General features: G+C 31.3%; 1 protein-coding gene across 1 annotated transcript in view; it reads right to left on the reverse strand.

The window, feature by feature from the left end:
• Positions 1–4,214: 4,214 nt before the first annotated feature.
• Sntg1 (syntrophin gamma 1) overlaps positions 4,215–22,874 on the reverse strand; it is an 863,431-nt gene continuing 844,771 nt past the window's right edge. Inside the window, 2 exon segments of the mRNA XM_047561867.1 lie at positions 4,215–4,748; positions 4,751–4,760. Of these exon segments, the coding sequence (XP_047417823.1) occupies positions 4,603–4,748; positions 4,751–4,760 (156 nt within the window). The 3' untranslated portion in view covers positions 4,215–4,602.

Below are 22,874 nucleotides of genomic sequence, written 5' to 3' on the forward strand. Positions count from 1 at the left end.
TTGTTGTTGTTATTGTTTTGTTGGTACCAGGGATTGAACACCCAGGGGTGCTTAAGCACTTAGCTACATCCCAGTCCTCTTTAATTTTTATTTTGAGACAGGGTCTTGCTAAGTTGCTTATGGCCCTGCTAAGTTGCTGAGGCTGACCTTGAACTTGCAATCCAGCTGCCTCAGGCTCCTGAGCTCCTAGAATGAAAACTCTCATTTTTAAATTATTTTTAATCATTTACATTATCTAAGATGGACATGTATTCTTTTTTTCAGTGAAGTTTGTTTTTGTTTTTTTTTTTAAAACAAAATACTTAAAATTGAGAGAAGGTTAAAATGTTCATTTAGTAAGAATGATATAGATATCAGAATTGTTCTAAAATGCTTTCTAAGAGCACTATGACACTGCAATGACCTGAAAGACAATTGTGGTCTTGTAGGGTATAAAGTGATGAACTACTTCTCAATTACTAATGACAAGATAATAATGTCCTCTCAGCTCAGTCCCCGAAATATAGATTCAGCTTTTAATGGACCATTATATGGATATCAAAGTTGTCATGCTTTCAAAATTGTTACTCTTAGGTTGTTTAAGTAATTTGGCAAATAGCATCTTTCTTCAATCTTTAGTGTCTTTTAAAGGTCAGATATCAAACCTTCATAAATATTGATGAACCAGAACAGATTATGTTCAAATGGTCTGCATTCTTTGGTAGACAGGTCATCTCTTTTCTCTTTTATTGCAGTTAAACCTCTCAGGATCAGGTGTTAAACATATATCAACTTAACAAACCCAAAGAAGTAAAAGCACAAAAATGTAGTAAAAAATTTGTTTTTTATTTTCTCATATGCTTCATTAAAAAAGGTACAGTTTTATTAGTACATTAATGAACTGAAAGAACCAAGTGACAAGTTTTTGTCACACATATTAATTTACATTTTACAAACATCCACCAAAACAATTAAAAATGAAATAAATATATTTACATTTCATATTTCTGATATTTCCATCACATTTTAATATGTATAAAATATATAACATTTATAATATTTTATTTATCTTTAAAAGTAAATTATAATGTGCAAAGAAGTGACTATGATTTTAAAGTAGTAGGTAATAAGAACAAATCATAAACATCAATTTTAGAGGTATGAATAAAGCGATTCCTTAAGGAGAGCTCTCATGAATACAGCATTATTAATAGTAGCAAAACATTTGTTCTTAATATTGGAACATCAACACTTACCTTAAAAAGTTAAGCACAGGATTGTCCTTGTGCTTTTAAAGCTTCTCCACACTGCTGATTTCTAGCAGTAATTCTAAATTATTATTAGGATTATTACTTTTCCTCAGTAATAAATCAAGCTTCCTTTAAATCCAGCATTCAACATAGGCAAAGTTTATGAACAAGCTTTGTCACTGTAAATGAGGGAAATGTGGATCTCTCAACTGATATACCCAAAAGAAGATTGCTCTGCTTGTATGAAAATGCTCTCTTTGCTTGGTAATATGGACCTGGCATTTATTTCCAAGTAATTGAGTTTTTGTCTTGCTGAATGACAGTTTTATGAATGAAGGTTTTAAAACATTATGTTGGTACATGCCTGAAATTTGGAGAAGAAATAACTAGCTGATTGTTCTCCCTTTAAACTAAGGTTGGATGGAAACAACACTGTGGTAAGTGTTGGGGAATACTTTATATTATCTGTTAAAGTATTTTTGAAATAAATATCTATTGCAATATAACAAATTTAAAATGTACCTGCTTTAATATATTTCAGCTTTAATGATTTGATTTGTTATTTTTCATTAAGCATAAGATATTATTATTTCAGTCAGTAACTTTCAAATTATTTTGAACTCCCTTCTCTGACCTATGCACCTGTAATATTCCCCTTTAAGCTTCACTACATACACTACAAGGAGCCATTTAACGATTATACACGTGTACCACAGGCACACGCCCACACATACATCCATACACATGCGCACACACAAACATACATACATATACCAAGGCACTGGAGGGGTTAACACATAATTAAGCATTCTATTGTTAATATTTGCCCAATGTACAAACCAGGATGTGATGAATGAATCTTGTGCATCTAAGCCTAAATTTCATGAGAAATAGAAATTTGTCTTTTTGTGCAGCTTTCTTATTTAGGTTGTCCAAGTCATAACAAATTATAATAGTCAATCTCACTGTAAAGAAAACATGAAATAATAATTGCCAAATTAATAAAAATCAGAATAGTATCTTCCTATCAGTGGCTATATCACTAATCACATAAATGGCAATTTATATGACAATTTAGGCCTGTTGATTTTCTTATTAATAGTATCAAAACTAACAATAGTGATGTGATAAATTTTAACTCAAATATAAAGTAATTTAAATTATAGTAAGTGAATGTATACTAAACATATTCTTTTAATTTAATTTGTGGTCAACATTTTATCTCATATGCACACATATATGAATATATGTGTGCATGTGTTGTGAATGGTGGACAAAGACAAAACTCTTATGTATTTCATTGTGTACCTTGGCTATCATCATATATATGATCATGGGCTAGAGTTTTATAACACAACAAAAGGATATTTAATTATTTTTGCATTTTAAAATGGAATGTTTTAAAATTTGAAAAGATTTTTACTTATTCTATAAATCATGTAAAGTTTTTCAATTAACTTTTCTTATTTTTCTTTTTAGATGACTAGCCCATTTCCTATGGCATGAATACCTGATCTTCCTGCTGTGGGCACACTGGTGTCACCTCATTATGAGGCATACTGCAATTCTAGTTAGTACCTGAAGTTCTATAAAGAGCCATCTGCCACTGTGTAGAATCTGAAGTTAGACACTTCCCTCTACTTTTCCCAGGCTTCAAATTTTATCATGACTATTGCATTTGATCAATACATGAGCAGAAAATCCAAAGCACTATTCTCATTATGAATATTAATTCAGTTTTATGGTCAAAATAAATTATATTAAAACTTTATTATTATACTTGTCACAATTCTTTTGATAAAGTATCTTATATCTAACTTAATATTTTCTCAGGTTCAATTATTCACCTTCACTTTTTCTTTTCAGTTTATTATATTTAAGAACTATCTGATACAAAGTTAATTAATAAATTTCTAATGACACTGCAAATAGGTTGATGCCTTTTTTTAATTCAATGGATGTTTGTTCTTTAAACGAATAAATTCATCTCTTTCCTGAGTGACATATTTTATCCTATTATAAAAAATAAAATTAAATAATTTTGTTAGATACTTGATCATTGTTTGTCAGGGTGCAGGTGTGTCAATTAAAATGTAGTTTTTAACTATCTAATAAGAAGCTGGTTATTTAAAAGCAGGTGTTAATAAAGCTACAGTGAAGCACAGAGAATGCTTTCCACTTTCCACAACTATGTAAATGATACTGGACTCTGAGTTGTGGGTGTATACCTCCAATGCTTTCAAATTTCCAGCTCTGTACTTTTAACATTCTAAAATAGCCTGTGTAGTTTCATGACATAGTGAGATATGTATTTTAACCTTAATTTTCAAATTTCACCTTATTTTCTCATAAATATTTTCTTGCTCAAATGGAAAAAAAACTACTGTGTAGCTAACATAGGTAATAGCTTTGAGACTGCTTTGTAAGGATATTTCAGTTCATGATTGTAGAGTTAGGGTTATAAATAATTTCTTTTACATTATATTTGTTATTATTAATTTTTCTACAAAAGTCTTAGGGTCACTGAAAATTTATGAAACTTTAATTTGATAATAAATTTCATTAAGTAAAATATAAATCTGTTTAAAATGAAGGAAGGAACAAGAGATTCATGAATGTTTCCACCATACATAATCAAATTAATACATTTGTCATATTTGGCAGACACTGGCAGTTTATAAAACATTTTAATAACAGTGATCCGAGGGAGAAACAGTTCATTTCACATTGTGCCTGTCATAGGTCAATGTAATTATCTTTATGCAGTTCTTGAGAATATTTTACAATAAGATAAACAAAATTGGAGTGCCAGTGCAGAATCATGGAATGAGAATACAAGGATAAATTTACATTAGCAAATTAAAGTGCTTCTTTCTTTGATGATTTTTTTTTTGCATGCTCCTTGCTGTCGTTTTTTTTTTTTTTTTTTTGCCTCCTTACACTCATAGTACAATGATAGGGCATTGGTTCATGATCTAGCCCAATATGTATTTGTCATACAAAATAATCTAAAATACAGAAATAACCATTTAATTGTTATTTTTTTATTTATAGGTAGCTTACAACTTTTTATATTATTTACATATATCTTCATACCATTCATTTCTTTATCTTCACATTTGGTGAAAGCAGTATATGGATACAAATCAACCAAGTGAACACAGGCTGTCCTGTTAATCTAGGATTATTTACAGATGCCTTCCAGAAATGAAATGCATTTAAGATGCCTCATGATCATTTTTTTTTTCTGCTGAAACTTCAATCTGATTCCATTGTTGACTTGGTGATATCATAGTTTCTCCAGGGAGTAAAATGATGAATATGTTTAGTCTGTTTATCTAGTCATGGTAACTGTCAATGCAGAACTAGTATGTCAAGTTGTGTACTTCGCTTTGCTTGTAGAAGCAGAGCTGGCAGCAGCAGAAGCAGTTGCCTGATTGCCTAAAAATAGAGGGTCCAAACAAGCTACTTTGGCAGCAAAGAATGAATGAATGCAGTGAAGAACAGCAAATAGATTGAAAATTCCAGCTCCTGAAAGGGAAAGAGAAATAAAGAGCTTAAAATAAAAATAAAATTCATTAAAAAATGAGACTAATTAGACATTTTTCAATTGTGGTAAACTTCCTAGAATCAATAATATCTAATGCATGAAAGATAATTCCTAATGTAGATACTTTTGGTCAATATGTAAATATCCTGATGTATTCAAAACATTGTGGATAAACATTAGGAAGATTAAGTATTATCACCAGTGTATGTAATTTCAGGATTGATAAATACTGAATAGAAATATACTTCACAAGATTGGGTTTTACTCTTCATAATGTATAAATTAAGAGATTCTTGGGAATATCTTAAAAGTATTAAATGCTATTTTTATTTCTTTTAACACACTTTAAATGATAAACATGTATTAAAATAAGTCAGTAATATCACTCATTGTTCTCTAGAATGAGTTACTTCTTGCCATGGAAAGTTAAATATAAAATGCTGAAAGCAAGGGGATATGAATGTTTATGACATTAGGACTCAAGTGGTTCACTGGCAAAAAATTAATGTATTAATTATGATTGTTATAATTAGGTGTTTAATGGTATATATGTCATATTTACAAAGAAAATAAAAATCAACCACAGACCACTAATTCACTTTGGAACTTTTAGAAATATGTTTCCCATTTAGATACTGAGGGAGATTTGGAGTCCACCTACCAATGGCAACAAAAGTATATCTATCCACATCTACATAGCAATGGAACTCTAAATCAATTAATATATATGTGTGTTATGTATATATAATAAATATGCATATGTAGCAATGAATCTATCCATAACTGAATGAGAGAGCAATGAATATAGAAAAGAGTCCCCTCAAACCATAAAAGATATCCAAGTGTTTGTGAAATCCCAGTATAGATTTTAAAAGATGATATTATATTTTTGTGACAGACCAATATTAATCTCATAAATATATTTTAATTCCAAGAGAATTGAGAGAAAACTAGTACATTTGTATGCTTAATAAAGTTAATATGAAGTACTTATCACAATGAGGATAACTAATGGATAATAAACCAGGAAATTACAGATAAATTTGCTGTTCTTTCATTGTATACTTTTAATAAAGGATGCACAATTACAATCCATTCACCCACACTTAACGTGTTTGTAATTTATAGTACATGGCAGTAGAAAATAATACAAAGTACACAGTCAATTAGGAAACATAATATCTGTTATGTACTATGAATTTATTTAAATAAAACAATTCACCCTGGGAATATTTTTTCAGGTCAAGCAATAGAAGTTCAGTAAAGCATAATATATATTCATAGACCAGCACAACACAGCAGATAGAACTATGCTGTCTTAGTAATTCCCTTCAAACCTTCAGGATTTCTTAGCTATTGCTCTATAGAAAATAATGATTTATTTTAGAAAATAGTCAAGACTACTTATTTAACTATTTAATTGCCTAAAACTCTTCCATCAAAAATCATTTTAGTAAATCCATCATAATTTAGAGCTTTACTTTCAGTAATTCCTCAGGAATACCAATGGCATGTTGTTTGTAACCCATAAGGCTTCCTCTTGCTTTAATCACCCTGAGATCCCTGTACTTACTTGCTCTGTCATTCTTTGTGCAGCCAGATTAACTCCCATACAGATAAATTTTGTCTGTGTCAACCCATTCTAAGTTTACCTTATATGAAAGTGATTGGAAAGTCTTGGGAAGTATAAAATTTTCTTGTGTGTTATTTAAAAAAAAAAATAACAAGAAGAACATGCAATTTGCTCTTGGTGAGGAGGAGAATGTGGTTAAATGTTACAAGTAGGCAAAAGCACTGCAACAAATAACATTTTCTCAAAAGTCATTCTACCCCATCTTTATAAACTGGGAGAATGTACTTTGTTTACCAAAAATCCCAAATATCCAAATGTCAAGGCATTTTTTAAATAAAAATTAAGGTTTCTAATTTTTCTTACCTCTTCAATTATTTATCAATAACTTGGTGTTCATTGAGAATTTAATTTTTTACACCATTTTTTTTTGGGGGGGGATGGTAGGCAAAAACAAGTAATTAGAAGAAAAAGCAGGAGATTTAAATTTGACCTTGGATTCCAGTGTCAACTCATTTTTCCTCTGCCTCAGTGGCCAGCTTTGGCAAGCAAACCCTTACCTAGAACTGCAATGATCACTTCCAGACAAACTCATAAGAGTTAGTTGCTGCTCTTTAACTCATTTCTAATGAGTTTTAGAGCTACATTTCTATCCATCTATGAAACATCCATAGATGGTTTCCACGAAGTTATACACTATAAATTTCGAATTAAGTTTCTCTAATCTTGATCAACTCTATGAATCTCAGTAAAAATCAGCTACAAATTTTAAGTATTCATTCATTCATTCAATACATATTTACAGAGAGCTTCTTATATATTCATTACTTTCTTTTGGTTAAAAAATATACATATATATATGTTACATTCAGTTACATTCAGTGACAGGAGACAAAACATAAGGAAACAAATAAATATAATATAATAATGGATAGATCTGGAGACTATCAGGCCAAGTGAAAATAAGCCAATACCCAAACCCCAAAAGTCAAATGTTTCCAATGATACGTGGAAGCTGAACCACAATAAAGGGGGTGGGAAGGAGAGAAGAAAACAATTTCATTATATTAGAAAAAGGGTAATGGAGGGAAAGGCATTGGGATAGGAATAGGCAAGACAGGAGAATGAATATGATATAATCTTCATAGGAAATATGAAATACCTAAGTGAATTCCACCATGGAGACCACCCACAAGATGGGGTCCTAATTAGAATAAGATATATTCCATGCCTGTATAAATTTTATATTGTCATGTATAACTAAAAAAATAAAATAAATAAATATATCAGAATGTGCTATGTTCTGTCAAGAAAATAAGGCAGGAGACCAAGTAACTATTATGTTAGGGGTGTGGGACAAGAAAATCACAATATCATGTGGGCAAAACTTGAAGGGTAAAGAAAGAATGAAATATTTTGATATTTCTAGGATAATATTCTAGACAGGAGAAGTATGATTTCAAAGACCCTGAGGTAGAGGTATTCTATTCTAGGAGAGTTTGAGGGAAAGGAAGGATTACTATAGGTAGAATGGAGTAGTTAGGGAATAATTTATAGGAATAAAATCAAAGGAAGAAGAAAAGAGAGGAGGAAGAGAAGAATATTTTGACTTGATAATGGATTTATCACAGTATTAAAGAATTTTTGACTTAAAGTGTTTTACTTAATGATGGGTTATTAATTCCAGCATAAACTGGGAAGTATCTATCAGTTTCAATGCTTCTATGGTTTTAGAATATATCTCTCAAGAATAAAGGTAGACTACTGTATACTAATTTCCCAAATCTTTGAGGAACATTCTTGATTCTGCTCTATTTAAGGAAAAAGACTTCTTGAAAGGGATGGCTTCTAACCTCTAGTTCCTTTCCATTCAATCTGTTAAGAACTCATTTGTATGAATATTTCACTTCTACTTCTGCACAAAATTTATATCATAAAGTATAACTTTAAAAAAATTCTGTTAGGAGTTACAACAGGTAAGGCAGGGGATATGTGTGTGATATCTGGAAGATGAATTAATTTGTGATGTGTAAATTTGCTTAAATCTGTTTTCTAAGTAATGTAATAAAAAAGAACATTGGTTGCTAGTGTCTAAATCAGGAAATCCTGAAAATTTGATCAAAATTCTGAATAATTTCTAGTTATTGTTTTAGGCATAATATCTGTAACTTGCTTATTCCTCAGAAACTTCTAATGACTTTCAGAATCTACTGTATACACAACCAACAGTGTCAGTCAATATAACCAATAATTTTGTCACCATCCACATTTTCATACCTTCTTCCCAGTTTCACAGTCATAAAATATTCAGAGGATAATTAAAATATAAATTAATTAAGTCTTCTATAGTGTAAAAACATTAAAATAATTTAAAAATTGGAAGAATACATTTTATCAATTCCTTGTCTAATAACACTATTATTATATTTCCCTTCTGACTATTGGTTCCAAGATTTTATTTTCCCTATCACAAGCTTCTCTTTCATTTCCATTATGATCCTCATTCCTCGTTTGAGGTCTGATTTAACTCCAATATTCTTCATTACCTCACATACACAGACAAAAAAAAAAATTCCATCAACCCCACCCACCACACACAGACACACACAGACACACACACACACATACACACACACACACACACACACACACACACACTGTTTCTTTCTTCTGTATGCCATAAGTCACTGTCAGATTACCTATGCCATTAATGTGTAAGTTAATATGATCCCTATCTTAACAACCCCTTTATGTACCATTTTTTTCCTACAATACCATATGAAGATAAAATTCACATGCTATAAAAGTCACCTATTTGAAACAAAATTCTGTGGGTTTCAGTATATTCACACATTTGCATAAACATCACCATTATCAAATTTTAGAATGTGTATATTGCTGCAAAAATATCTCATTATAAATTATACCCATTTTACCCTGTATCCAGCTCCTCCTGATAACCATACATACTTTTATTTATAGATTGGCCTATTCTGGACATAAGTAATTTCATCCAAATAAGATCTTTGTGATTGCCCAGATTTATTTAACATATTTTTTCCAGGTTCATCTATGTGGTAACAGATATTATTACTTTAATTTTCTTTATTGCTGAACAATATACCCTTATGTAACATAGTTCATTTCCTTCTCCTATTCATCATTTTTTGAATATTTGGCTTGTTTCTAATTTTTGTGTGTTTTAATTTTTCTCAATTATGTTTCTATTCTCTATTTACTTACTATCTAATAGTTATCATTTCTTCTTCCTATTTTATTTTGCCATTAACTTGTTTATTTGTATATTTTAGTTTTCTATTGATAAGGAGAGGTTATTTGAGATTTTCTTTTTGTGGGGAATAGCATTGGCAACTATAAATTGTGCTCTAAGCAAACGATAATTTCATACCATAAGTTTTGGTATTATATGATTTTATTTTCTTTATTCTCTGGTTTTGTAATATTCCTTGTGACCCTTGGTTATTTAGAAATATGTTGTGTCATTGCCTCACATTTGTATATTTTTTAAATAGTCTTTGGTTATCCATTTCTATTGCCTTCCACCATGGTCATATAACACAATTTTAATTCTGCTTACTTTACATTTACTGAGGCTTTTTTATTAACTGAAATACACTTGTTCTGTCCTGAATAATGTTTCATGGATATTTGAGAAAAGTATGATTTCTAATTTAGTTGGGTGAAGAGTTCTAAAATATCTGAACATCTGGTTACTTTATCATGTTTATAGTCTTACCCATGTTTTTAATCTTCTGCCTACTTGTTGAAATAGGGTATTGAAGTCTACAACTCTTCAGTTGTATTTTCTATTTTTTTCTTTCAATTCCATCAGTTTCTTTGTATATTTGGATGCTCTGTTGTTATCACATATGTTATATTTGATACACATCCCTGAAGAATTGCTGAACTTTTCATCATAAAATACCTTTCCTTGTATCTTAATATAATTTCTGTCTTAAAGTCTTTGGTGTGAAATTAGTGTAGCTACTTTGGCAATTTTTTATTGATTTTTGCAAGATATATGGTTTTATACTCTTTCACTTTCAAACTAAATGTTTAATTGGAAAGATGGACTAGACATATTTCCCCTATTTCTCCAACTTAATACTGCTAAAATCTCTGCATTTCTATCTGTAAAACAAATACAAGAGAATTGGAGGTAAACACTAATGAGGCAATCCAATCTCATCCAGTAACAGAGGTTTCAGTGGCAGCTTCCTGGGGTCTGGAACTCCTACTCTTGCATATAGCCATGAGAATTCCACTACTCAACTGTTACTAAAGGGTTGAGTGAGGAGCCTGGAATTCTGCTCCTACCTGGAAAGAACAATGTGGCATCCTCCCTAATGTGATAAAGTACTGCTAATGGAAACTAGACAAAACAGAAGGTTTAAATAAAATACAGAGTCTCTTGACAAAATAATCAAAATTTCTCATTGCAATGGAACATTACTCATTTTACCAAAGACCAGCAAAATCTTAACTGCATAGGAAAACACAATTAATATTTGCCAACATTAAGATGACACTTATTTTGGAATTACATGACTAATATTTAAGAATAGTCATAAAATTTTTCTACTGTGTATTGTCTTCATGCTTAAAATAAATATAAACATAGAAAGTCTGAGAAAGGAAATAGAAATCCTAGAAAAGTAGATAACATAATGAAGAATAAAATGAAAATTTGGGGACTGGAAAAATACAGTAGTGCATTAAATGGAAGGGTCAACAACAACAACAAAAAAATGGAACAGAGGAAAGAATTAATGCCTAAATGATAGACATGAAAATTAGCTACATGAAACAAAGGTCATAAACATATTGAAAAATGAAAAGACCTTCAGTGAACACTGTGAGACTATAACAGGAAATGTGAGATTTATGCCATCTGAGTTCAAAAGAGGCAGAAAAACATTGAACTGAAAAAATATTCAAAGAAAAAAAGGGAGGAATGTGCAGAATTGGCAGAGGACCATCTTTAGATCGAAGAGACTGAGTGAAGAGCTGCAAGAATAAAGTCAAAGAAATCCTTGCCAAGACATGTTAGTCAATGTTCTGAATGATAAAGACAGTTAAACATTTTGAGAGCAGCAAGAGAAAAACAAAACCTTACCTATAGGAGAACACAATGAAATGACAGAGAATTTCTCATCAGAAATCACACAGCCAGAAAGAAGTGGCACAAGATTTTTCAACTGCTGAAAGGAAAGGACTGTCAATCTCGAATCCTATGTCCAGCTAAAATGCTTCAGAAATCAAAGGAAAATCAAGACAGTCTCAGATAAAGGAAGAGGAAGTAAATATATCACCAGAAGACTTAAACTAAAATCATGGCTTGAAGATAATTCAAATAGAAAAAAATAGTAATATAAGATAGCTGGGAACATTGGGAAGAAAAAGGAATACTGCAAGCAGAAATATGCATGTACTTCTGTTCTTGAGTTTTCTGAATTATGCTTGAACACTGAAACAAAAATTATAACGTCTGATATAGTTCTCAATATATGTAAAGAAATTATTTAAATAAAATATCCATATGGTATTTTAAATTATGGTAAAGGAATAGTACATTAATATCTTCCTATACATTTAACTGTGTAGTTACCTTTAATAGTATTCTTGTTTTGAATTGTGGATTTAAGTTATTAATGTCCTTTCATTTTATGTTGAAGGAATCTTTCTTGTAGTACATGTTTAGTAATGGAAAATTTTTCTAAAAAAGAAATGGATTACTTTCTCTTCATTTTTAAAGAAGTTGAATAAAGGACCCTGCTCTCTCTCTCTCCTTTAAGTTTCAGCACTGAAATATGTCATTTTTCCTTCATTACCTTCTGACTTCCATGGTTTTATTGTGAGAAATCAGCTGTTACTCTTATAAATGATCCTTTATGATTTGTTTGCTCTTGCTGTTTTCAAGATTTTATGAGTAGGACTTTTGAAGTTTACTCACGTTTATACCTTTTTGTGCTTACCCTATGTGGAGTTCACTGAAGCCTTTGAATGTGTGGACAAAAAAAAAAAAAAAAAAAAGTTTTTTTTTAATCAAATCTAAGACATTTCCAGCCATTATTTCTTCAAGTATCTTCCTGCCCCTTTCTCTCCCTATTCTCTTGGTACTGCCACTTTCTGTATACTTGCTGGTACATTTGATGTTGTCATACAAATTTGAGTCTGAATTTTCTTCGTTTATTTTACATTATTTTGGTTCACTGGAAAGTCTTAGTTACTCTATTGAGATTGAACTCTGAAAGCTGTTATTATTCTTCCTTCTTAAACTAAGTTGTCCTGTTTCTCTAAAGATCTTTTTCCTTTTTCTTTCTTTCTTTCTTTCTTTTTTTTTTTTTTTTGGTTACAGGGATTGAACACAGGGGCACTTGACCACTGAGCCACATCCCCAGCCCTATTTTGTATATTATTTAAGACAGAGTCTCACTAAGTTGCTTAGCGCCTTGCTTTTTCTGAGCCTGGTTTTGAACTCCAAATCCTCCTGCCTCAACCTCCCAAGCTGCTGGGATTCCAGGAGTGCACCACCATGCCCAGCAAAACATTTCTTTTATAAAAATTCAGCTGTGGCTCTTTTCATTTGCTAACATACTTTGGAAAATAGATTCTCATCCTTCCTGAGTCTATTGTAGTTTGTTATCGTTGTTCTTGCTTGTTTTGTTAGTGATTCCTAGAGTTATCCTATAAAGCCTACAAATCTTTTATGATTTAGCTTAGTATTCTCCCAAATATTTGATGAATAGTTCTGTTAACAACTTGTAGTAAAGTCTTCTAACCTTGAGTTCTTTGTGTGTGTTGTGACACTCCTTCTGTGCTCTGGCAATTTACAACTCTGTGCAATTCTTTGATTCCTTCTTCCAGAGTCTGAAAATGATTCAGATGGGATCCCCTAGTCATGCACACATAGTTGGCCAATCATATGTCTTCTTAGGATCTCGGGCACATATGAGGAATTTTTAAAGTTCATTGTGACATCTCATTTCATAGATCTTCTTACATTATTTACTACTTTCTTGATTGCCTCAAGCGGTTCTGCCAATTCAGGTAGCTGTACTCTTCAACGTTGCTGAGGATTATTTTCAGTAAATATTCAGAATTAAGACCTTTTCCACAGCGCATGCTCTAAGTCATGTCAAATGATGATGAGTCCTATAAAGGGAAATTTCTGAGGAGCTTCAGAAAAAATGAATATGGTTTTCTTTGAATAAGACTTTGTGAGGAACTCCAAGCCTAGTCTGCAACCCTCAGTGCTGAACTTCAGACCTACTATGTATTTTAGAATGTGTTAAGGCAACAGTGGAGAACCTTAGGGAGAGTAATAGGAATAAGTAAGTTAAAATGTTTCAAAACTCTGGGTTCTTATAGAAATTTGCCCATTTGTTTTGTCTTTAATAAATGGTTTACAGTTATTGAAAAACATTGGGCTAATTTACAGAATTCTCACAAAAGTCAATTCTGGTAATTTTGACGATTTTCTTTTTATACTCCCAAAAGAGTAAAATTCCTAAGTCTTCATTGTGCCATTCTGGAACAATTACTAGTGCTAACCCTCATTTACTTCTAATTTCTTAGAAAAGCTTTAAGAGACAGTGATTTACAAATGAATTTGATCAATAAATAATTTTCATTTCACTACAGGTTCCCAAGGATGATAACTGTACCTCCCGGTGATTTGGATTTATAGTTATTATTTGTCTATAGCACCTGACCTCTATTATTTAGGTAGAAAATGACAATAAAAATCTATTAAATTGCCTGTTTATACTAAAATCTTTGCTTCCAATGTGTTTTAGATAATTCTAAGGTCTTGCTATTATAGATTCATATTTCATAATATTTTTCCTAATTACTTTTAAATTAATGTAAGGAAAATAGAGATAGTTCTCTCATCCTGTTTATACATTATTCTCATATTAAATTGTTCAGCAAATGTTAGCCAATGTCTTGAAAACTGGGACCATAAGTTTGAAGGAGAAATTACTGAGGCAGTTAGAAAATTCATCTGGGGCATTGAGAAGCCTAAATTTAAACAGTTAATATTACCACATTGGGCAATGACTCCAAACCAATAATGTTCAGCTTCACTATAAGTCTATCATACATGTTTAATTAATCAAATAATTAATTTTTCAGGTTGAAATTCTCTTTACTTTTTTTCCATTTTAAAATGTTTTCATGATTATTGTAATCTTTGCTAGTATCTCCTTAGTGGCAGAAAATAAACAGTATTTTTTTACTTTGCTCTGTACTTTATTATTTTACCTCTTAGGAAAGTGCTTTCAGGAGTGTCTTCAATCTCAAAATGCTTTGGTTCCAGAAAGAGTCAGAAACTGTGAATAGCAGGATGAACAAGAACCTGATCCTTAATTTATGATGAATAGAGGTCAAAATACCTCCTTTTTGAATATTAAACTGCCTCATTTATAAGATCCAGAGGGTCCAACAAGGATTCATTTAGATTACCAGTCACCCTCTTCTAAAATGCAAACTTCAACACACCATTAATTCTTTAGCAAGGATCTTTGGTACTCATTATAATCATCCAAAAAGTTCCATTCATTGGGTTGTAAATTCAGTGCTTATGTTCAAGTCACAGAATACTTCTTCTCTAGAGGAAACTTTAAGATAGGCACTTTCAAAATTAAAATGAGAAAATGAAGATTAAGTACAGAGATTAGCCAGAAAGCAGAATTACTGGGAGTCAAGCCTCTACTAATACTCTCTATATATGAAAAGCCTCTTAGAGCAACTTAGATTCCCTGAGACCATGTGACTTGGGGCATGAAATCTTTGAAAGGAAGCCTCCAATGATCACCTTCATTTATAAATGGGTCCAAACTCCATGCTTTTCCACTGAATACAAAGTCGATTTGATTTCCTTTTCTTATTGTACTGTTTAAAAGGCACCATTCTGGCTTCCAGCGATCCAATCCAGTACTTTAGGATTAATATGCTCTGTAACCTAGTTTATGAAATATTTTAACAATATTTCCATGGAGGAAATTTCTATGAATAAAGCTAAGTCGATGCTGTTAGAACATAGCCTGTTTTGAAATCAAAGGATTATCTGACCATGTTATATTCAAATATAATTTAAGAAAAAAATACATGTACATACATATCTATGTATGTATGTACATATGTGCATATATTACTAAACTAGTAAACATTGTCTACCTAGAAAATTTACTTATAAAGAACTATGAGAATATATTAATAATCCTAGGTTTGTTGTCTATGTAGACATCAAATATGAATCATCATATTTAAATATCATATATAGAGAACACTCTTTGAGTTCCTAATGACAATAAAATATTTTTTTGTAAACTGTCAAAAAACTATATTTTTCATACTTTCTGTGGGAACCATTACTTTGTATACTAGGAAAGTTCTGAGAAGTTTAATGAAGCTTTAGATAACAGATGGGAAATTTATTAAGCTTCTGAGTAATGAAGTGAGAATTTACGAATTTCTGTTTTCAAAGAAAAAAATTGCATTGTGACATTTGTCTGATATAGCCTCAAAACAACAACAAAAAAACAAAAGAAAAAACAACTTCCCCCAACCTCCTATGTAAAACTTCATAGCTTTCTTATTTCTTAATTCTTATTTTTCACAACCAGAGTTGAACACTAAATATTTAGAATTTTTTTATTCTATAATATATATGGGCAAATAAATAATTGATATCCCTCAAACAAAACACATTCCTTATAAAGTAAGCTCTGATTTTAAAGTATTTACCTTGGGAAAGTATATAAATATAATACATACATATATATATATATATATATATTATACAAAACATGTTTTATTGAATTACCTTCTTAATATCACATGAGGCAAGACCTGAATTTCCTCATTTTCAAAAGGAAAAAACCCATTATGACGAACTTCACTATTAACCAACTTTTTGGCCCATAATTCACTTTGGCTTACCTTTTCTTTTAAACTTTGAGGAGAAAATTTCTTTCAACTTATGACTAATTTATTTCCATGGGGTTTTATCTTCTTACTTAAACAACCACAACCTCAGAAATATAACATAATGTTATGGTTTGTATGTCTCCTCCAGTACATATGTTGAAATTAAATTGCCTCTGTAATGACATTGGGAAGAAGAACACTAAGGAGGTGTTTGGGTCATGAGGGATATACTCTCATGAATGAATTAATGCAGTTACTTCAGTACTAGCTGTGATCTCTTTTTCTGACTTCTCTGTTTTCTATGTGCTCCCTTGCCTTTTCCTGTTTATGACATGGTAAACCATAATGAAAATTCCTCACAGATTTCCAGTGTCATGATTTTGGTTTTCTCAGATTTCAGAACCCTAAGTCAGTATTTTTTTTCGTTATAAATTACTCAGTCTCAGGCATTCTGTTATAACAAGATGAAACAGACTGATACACATACCAAGACTAGTGATTTTAAAAGTTAGCCCTTTATTGTATACATTATGTTCCAAATTTGTTCAAAGATTTGCAAACCATTTCTTGAATTATTGGAAATCTTAAAGGTATAGAGAACATATTGGTGACAGTAAGTATACCCTCTTGATGATCTTCCATTATCAAATTTGGCTATTGTGATATTACTTAAAAGTATTCACTTGCCTCAATACATTTGCAATGATACACATTAAGAACAAGTGGTAATTTACTTGTTTTAGCTAAAATATTGTTTAAAATATATGTAAACATAATTTTACATCCCTTTTTAAATAAATTTAGACTTTGTAATTGGGTCTTAAGTATTCTAATATTCCATATAATACTTTCTGGTGAAAAATTTACATATAAATAATTACTGACATTTTTTATGTACTTTATTTACATTTCTTTGTGTTTACATTTCATATTTATAACTAGATGCAATTTTAAATATTTTTATATGATAGAACGTAAGAATTCAATTCCATTACTTCCTGTAAGTAGGCCAACTATCTTCACAGATCTTATTGCAACCCTGGATAAGGAAGTCTACGATGCTGGAAATCTTACAGATTTGCATTGCTGATTTAGGATTCAGCATATATATTTTTTTCAATATTTTATTCATTTTAGCAGTTTCGTATCTTTCTGAAGTTTTGTGTTCATAATACCATATCCTATTAAGTAATGAAAAATGACTTTTTCTTTTCCAAGTTTCATACTTCATTGGCCACTTTCTTGTGTTATTGCTTTGCCCAGGACCAATGTCCCTCCCTTGCCTGAGACTCAAAGGGGTTCAGAACATGGGACTTCAGTTTTAAAATTTGCTTTTCTAGACCATTCACCTGACTTTCCTGGGATTGGGGAGTTGGCCAAGATATAAGACTTTCAGAGCTAAACTCAGGAAATAAACCTAAGTTGATTTCTCCACCTGTACAAATCACTTGAATAATAGCAGGAAGAATAAGGATCCCTCTTTGTTTGGTGCATTAAAGGTAATGTGGTTAATGTTTTGCATTAAAAAGGTTGTTAACTCTAGTGATCTTTTACTGTTTTTTTCTTAATTTATTTTTATTGTAAACAAATGGAATACATCTTGTTTCTCTGTACATGAAGTAGAGGCATACCATTTGTGTAATCACACATTTACATAGGGTAATAGTTTTTGATTCATTCTGTTACTTTTTTTCCTTCCCCCATCCCTCCCACCCCTCTTTTCCCTCTTTACAGTCCCTCCTTCCTCCACTCATAAGTAAGATAAAACTAAGTAAAATTGGTAGTTTTCACCTATTATTCCCAACCAGTAACAAGAAGCACAAATAATTGATTTCATAAACTACTTAGTAAAACTTCAAAATAGTATGAGAACTGTCTTAGTAACAGTAGTTTTAGATTTTACTCATAGCTACCTATTTTGTTACCTGTATTAAACTTATTGAAGAGGATCAGAGAAAAAAAGTAAATAAAATTGACTTTGATAAATGGATGTTGTTTACTATTTTCAGGATGAAAAATGTTCTATTGGATGGTGACTAATGGAATAAGAGAGGTGGAGACAAACAGTTTCTTATTATACACTTAGTGGCCTCCATCCGAACAAGCTGTTCTGGCTGAATAGTCTCTTTCTCAATAGAATTCATTGCCACTTATAATCCATAAACAATTCAAATGTATTTTATGTTTAACATTTGAGTCTGGAAACATAAGCTGTAAATAGTTAAATAGGGTTAAGTTATTTCAAATCATGCCGGTTTCTCAGCATTATTAATGACATGAAATCTATTCTTAAATGAATCAGACTCAAACTAAACTAAATTGAAACCTAGGAGGTATATTTCATTCTACTTATTGTTTTACAAAATGAAGCTACCTAACTAAGTTCCTACATTGTAAATATTCTTCCTATTAGACACTGGCAATTATAGCAAGGATTTTGCCCATAATTAAATTTTCATTGACCATTTTTATGCTTCCCTCACTGTTTCATTGGGACAATGGAGAGTGAGAAAGCAGGAAACAGACTTATCCAAATAAGTATGTCATGTTTTAGAAGCAGCATTAATGGCAGTTTAAAAGGAAATATTGTTGTGTTTCTGTGATGACATAGTAATGTATTTTTTTTCCTATTCCTCCCTGTGAGTATAATTTAAAACACTATGTAGCATAGGCACATCAAACTTAGTGACATTATGAAAGGGAGAACAAAACAGATGACCAAGGAACTTAGGAACATGATGACGACAAGTCCATTCTCAACTTCTCTTGTTGTGTTGGCTATCCCAAACAAGACAGTAGAGAGACTGGGAACCCAGATTGAATGCAGACAAAAACCCAAGGTAAACCCTATGCTTTCCAGTCACATGAATTAAAATGGAAAGTCTGTCAAGGAAGAAAACTGTTATAAAATATTTGTTCTTTATTAAAATGGTAAAATTCAATCAATCAATCATCACCCTCTATATACCCACTCACACCAGCAAAAATCTAGTAAAATTCCAGGCATCGTTTTTTTCTTACTTTAATGCTTACCATTTGTTTCTCTTGTCTAACTGAAATATTGTATCCTTGACCAATTATTCCCCTCACTTCCTAAACTCTGAAAACCACCAAATTGCTCTCTGCTGGTATTTTAGATTCCATGTATGAATAGATTTTGCAGCATTGAAAATTCTGTGCCAGATATATTTTACTTGGCACCATGAACTCCTAATTCATTACTGTTATCACAATTTACACAATATATTATTTTAAGACTGAATAGCATCTCATTATGAATATGTAAGTTTTCTTTTTATATCCTTTGGTTTATATATACAGGTTGATTCCATGTCTTGGCTAATTTGAATAATATGCAATAAATATGATAATACAGATATCTCTTCAATAGAGTTATTCAAAACCCTTTAATAAATAGCCAGAAGTGGGAAAGACTGGATCATATGATTGTTCTCACTTCAATTTTAAAAGCAGTCTCCATAATGGCTATATTAATTTACACTCCAACCAACAGTATACAAGTTTTCCCTTTTCTCTGCATCCTTGCCAATACTAATCTTTGTTTTGATAACAGACATTCTGACAGTTGTAAAGTGATATTTTGTGGTTTTCATTTTCATTCCATAGTGATTAATGGTGTTGAGTATCATTTTATATAACTGTTAGCCATTTATATGTCACCTCTTAAGAAATATCTATTCCTATCCTTCATCCACTTTTAATGATTATATACTTTTGTGCTATTGAGTTCTTGGTCTTTGATATTTTGAATATTACCCCTTTATCTCATGTGACACTTGCAAATATGTTCTCCCACTATGTAGGTTGCCTTTTCATTCTGTTACTTTCTGCATTATACAGAATTTTATTAGTTTGATGTAATCCCACTTGACTATTTTTACTTTTTGTTGCCTGATTTTGGCCGTCAAAATCCATAACATCATTGCCCAGATGAATGTTCTATAGTTTTCCTCCTATATTTTCTTCAAATAGTTTTATAGTTTCTGGTCTTAATTTTTAATCTTTAATCTACATTGAGTTGATTTTTTTTGTTTGGTGTGAAACAAAGGTGAATTTCATTCTTCTGCAGGTGGATACACAGTTTTTCCAACACTCTTTTTTGAAGAGCCTGCGTTTTTCCCACTACTTAATCTCCGTACCTTTGTGAAAATCAATTGACTATAAATATGTGGGTTCTATCTTGGTTTCTCTACTGCATTGATAAATGGGTCCATTTTTATTCCAGTACCATGCTATTTTAATATATTTACCACAACATATAGTTACATGATTAACCCCTTGATAACACTTTTTTACATAGGTTGCAGGTAAGCTGGTGGGGTACCTCTAGTCTTAATTTGCCTCAAGGTTACCTTAGCTATTTGCTGGTATATCTTGGGGAGATGGGGGTGGGGTTGTATATGTAAGTTTTAGGATGTTTTTATATTCTGTGAATAATATAATTCAAATTTTTATAGAAATTGCATTGCTTGTGAATTTCTTTGGTTATGTGGACATCTTATTATTATTTGTTTCAATCTATGAACATGAACTATATGTCATTTGTTTCTTCAATTTCTCTCCTCAAATTTTGAAATTTTAATGTAAAGAGCTTTCACACCTTGGTTAAATTTATTTCTAAGTGTTTTATTTTATAGTTTTTGTAGATGATTTTTTTGAATTTTGGTAATTTCCTGTTACAAATACAAATATTATTGTTTTTTGTCTGATGAGTTTGTATCCTGCAATTCTACTGTATTTGTTGATTAGTTCTAAGTTATTTTTGTGGATTCTTTAGCATCTTCTTAATATAAGATTATATCATCAGCAAACAGCAACAATTTCATTTCTACCTCTAGTATTTGAATATATTGTATTTCTTTCTCTTGACTAATTGCTGTGGTAAGAATGCCCACCTCAGTATTCAACAGAAGTGGTGGGCATGGGTATCCTTATCTTATTCCTGATTGCAGAAGAAAAGCTGTGAACTTGACACCATTAAATAAGATGTTAGTTGTTGTTTTGTCATAAATGGGTTTGTATTGTGTTGAGGTATATTCCTTCTCTACTTTACCTGTTGAGAGTTTTTGTAATGAAAGGGTGTTGAATTTTGTTAAATACTTTTTCTGCATGTATTGAGATGATCATATGAATTTATTTTTCATTCTGTTATTGTGATGTTTCACATTTATAGATTTACATATGTTGAAGCATCCTTGTATCCCTGAGATAAATCCCACTTCATAACAGTGAATGATTAATTCACACGAATCTGGTTTCCTATCATTTTCTTGAAGATTTGTGCAACTATGTTCATCAGAAATATTGACGTGCAATTTTTTTTCTTGTAATGTCCTTGTATGACTTTAGTATTGAAACAAAAAACCTAGAATCCATATTACTCTTTTCAAGCTATACTAAAGTCATATCTTGAGCCACAAAGGAAATGTCATCAATTTATAAAAATGAAGTCACACAGAGAATGGAAAACTGAATTATATTGAATATATTATCTGACCACACAGGAATCAGATTAAAAATGAATTATAAAAAGTTAAATTCCCAAGGAGGTTGAGGCAGGAGGATCATGGGTTCAAAGTCAGCTCAGCAATATTAAGGACTATACAACTCAGTGAGACCTTGTTTCTAAATAACATACAAAAATATAGGGCTGAGGACGTGGTTCAGTGGTGGAGGGCCACTGAATTCACCCCCAGTAACCCCATAAAATGAAATTCCAAAATAAGTAATTATAAATTAAACATCACATTTCTAAAAATAAATCTGTCAGAGAATTCTCATTGCTACTTTTTTATACATGAACCTGAAATAAAATGTTGGAAAAACTGAGACTATAACAACACTTCTGTCAGAGACATGAAGTCACAAAGCCAAACTCTGTCCCCACAAATTGAATTCAAATAAGAAAAGGGTGACTTCTTGGAGAGAAACCCAAGCACAAGAACCCACAGGACAGTTTATGCTAAAATATGGCATCACACTCTTCTTCACAAGGCTTGACTTCAGGAAAAACTACTGAACCAGAGTCTCACCTGCTACAGGTTTATCAGAGTCTTAGTGACCTGAGAGAAGAGAACTCTCAACCTCAACCCATGGTAGACATCCTGCCCACCAAAGTGGAGAGAACCAAGAAGCATATGTGAAATCACAATAAGAAGCAGAGACTTGCTAAATAAATGAAACTCACTTTCAGAACTACAGAATGTGTTCCTTCCTCTACACTTTCCACTATATTTCTAAATGCCTACTTATAGTTCTTCCTTTCATGCAACACATCACACCTATCTTGAAGAAAAGATTAGAAATCATGATAAAGCAACAACAACACCAACAACACAAAACCCCACACTTTGTAGAGATAAAGCAAGCACAGAACTAGATGCAAATATGGCAGAAATGATGGAATTACCTAATCAGAAGTTTAAATCCACATGATTAATGTGCTAAGAACTTAAGCATATCAAGTACACCAATATAAGAAATGATGTACAATGTTAATCAGAGAGGTAAATTTTTAAAAAACAAACAACAAGTTGGGCATGGTGAT

This window comes from Sciurus carolinensis, chromosome 1 (assembly GCF_902686445.1).
Source record: "Sciurus carolinensis chromosome 1, mSciCar1.2, whole genome shotgun sequence".
Taxonomy (NCBI): Eukaryota; Metazoa; Chordata; class Mammalia; order Rodentia; family Sciuridae; genus Sciurus; species Sciurus carolinensis.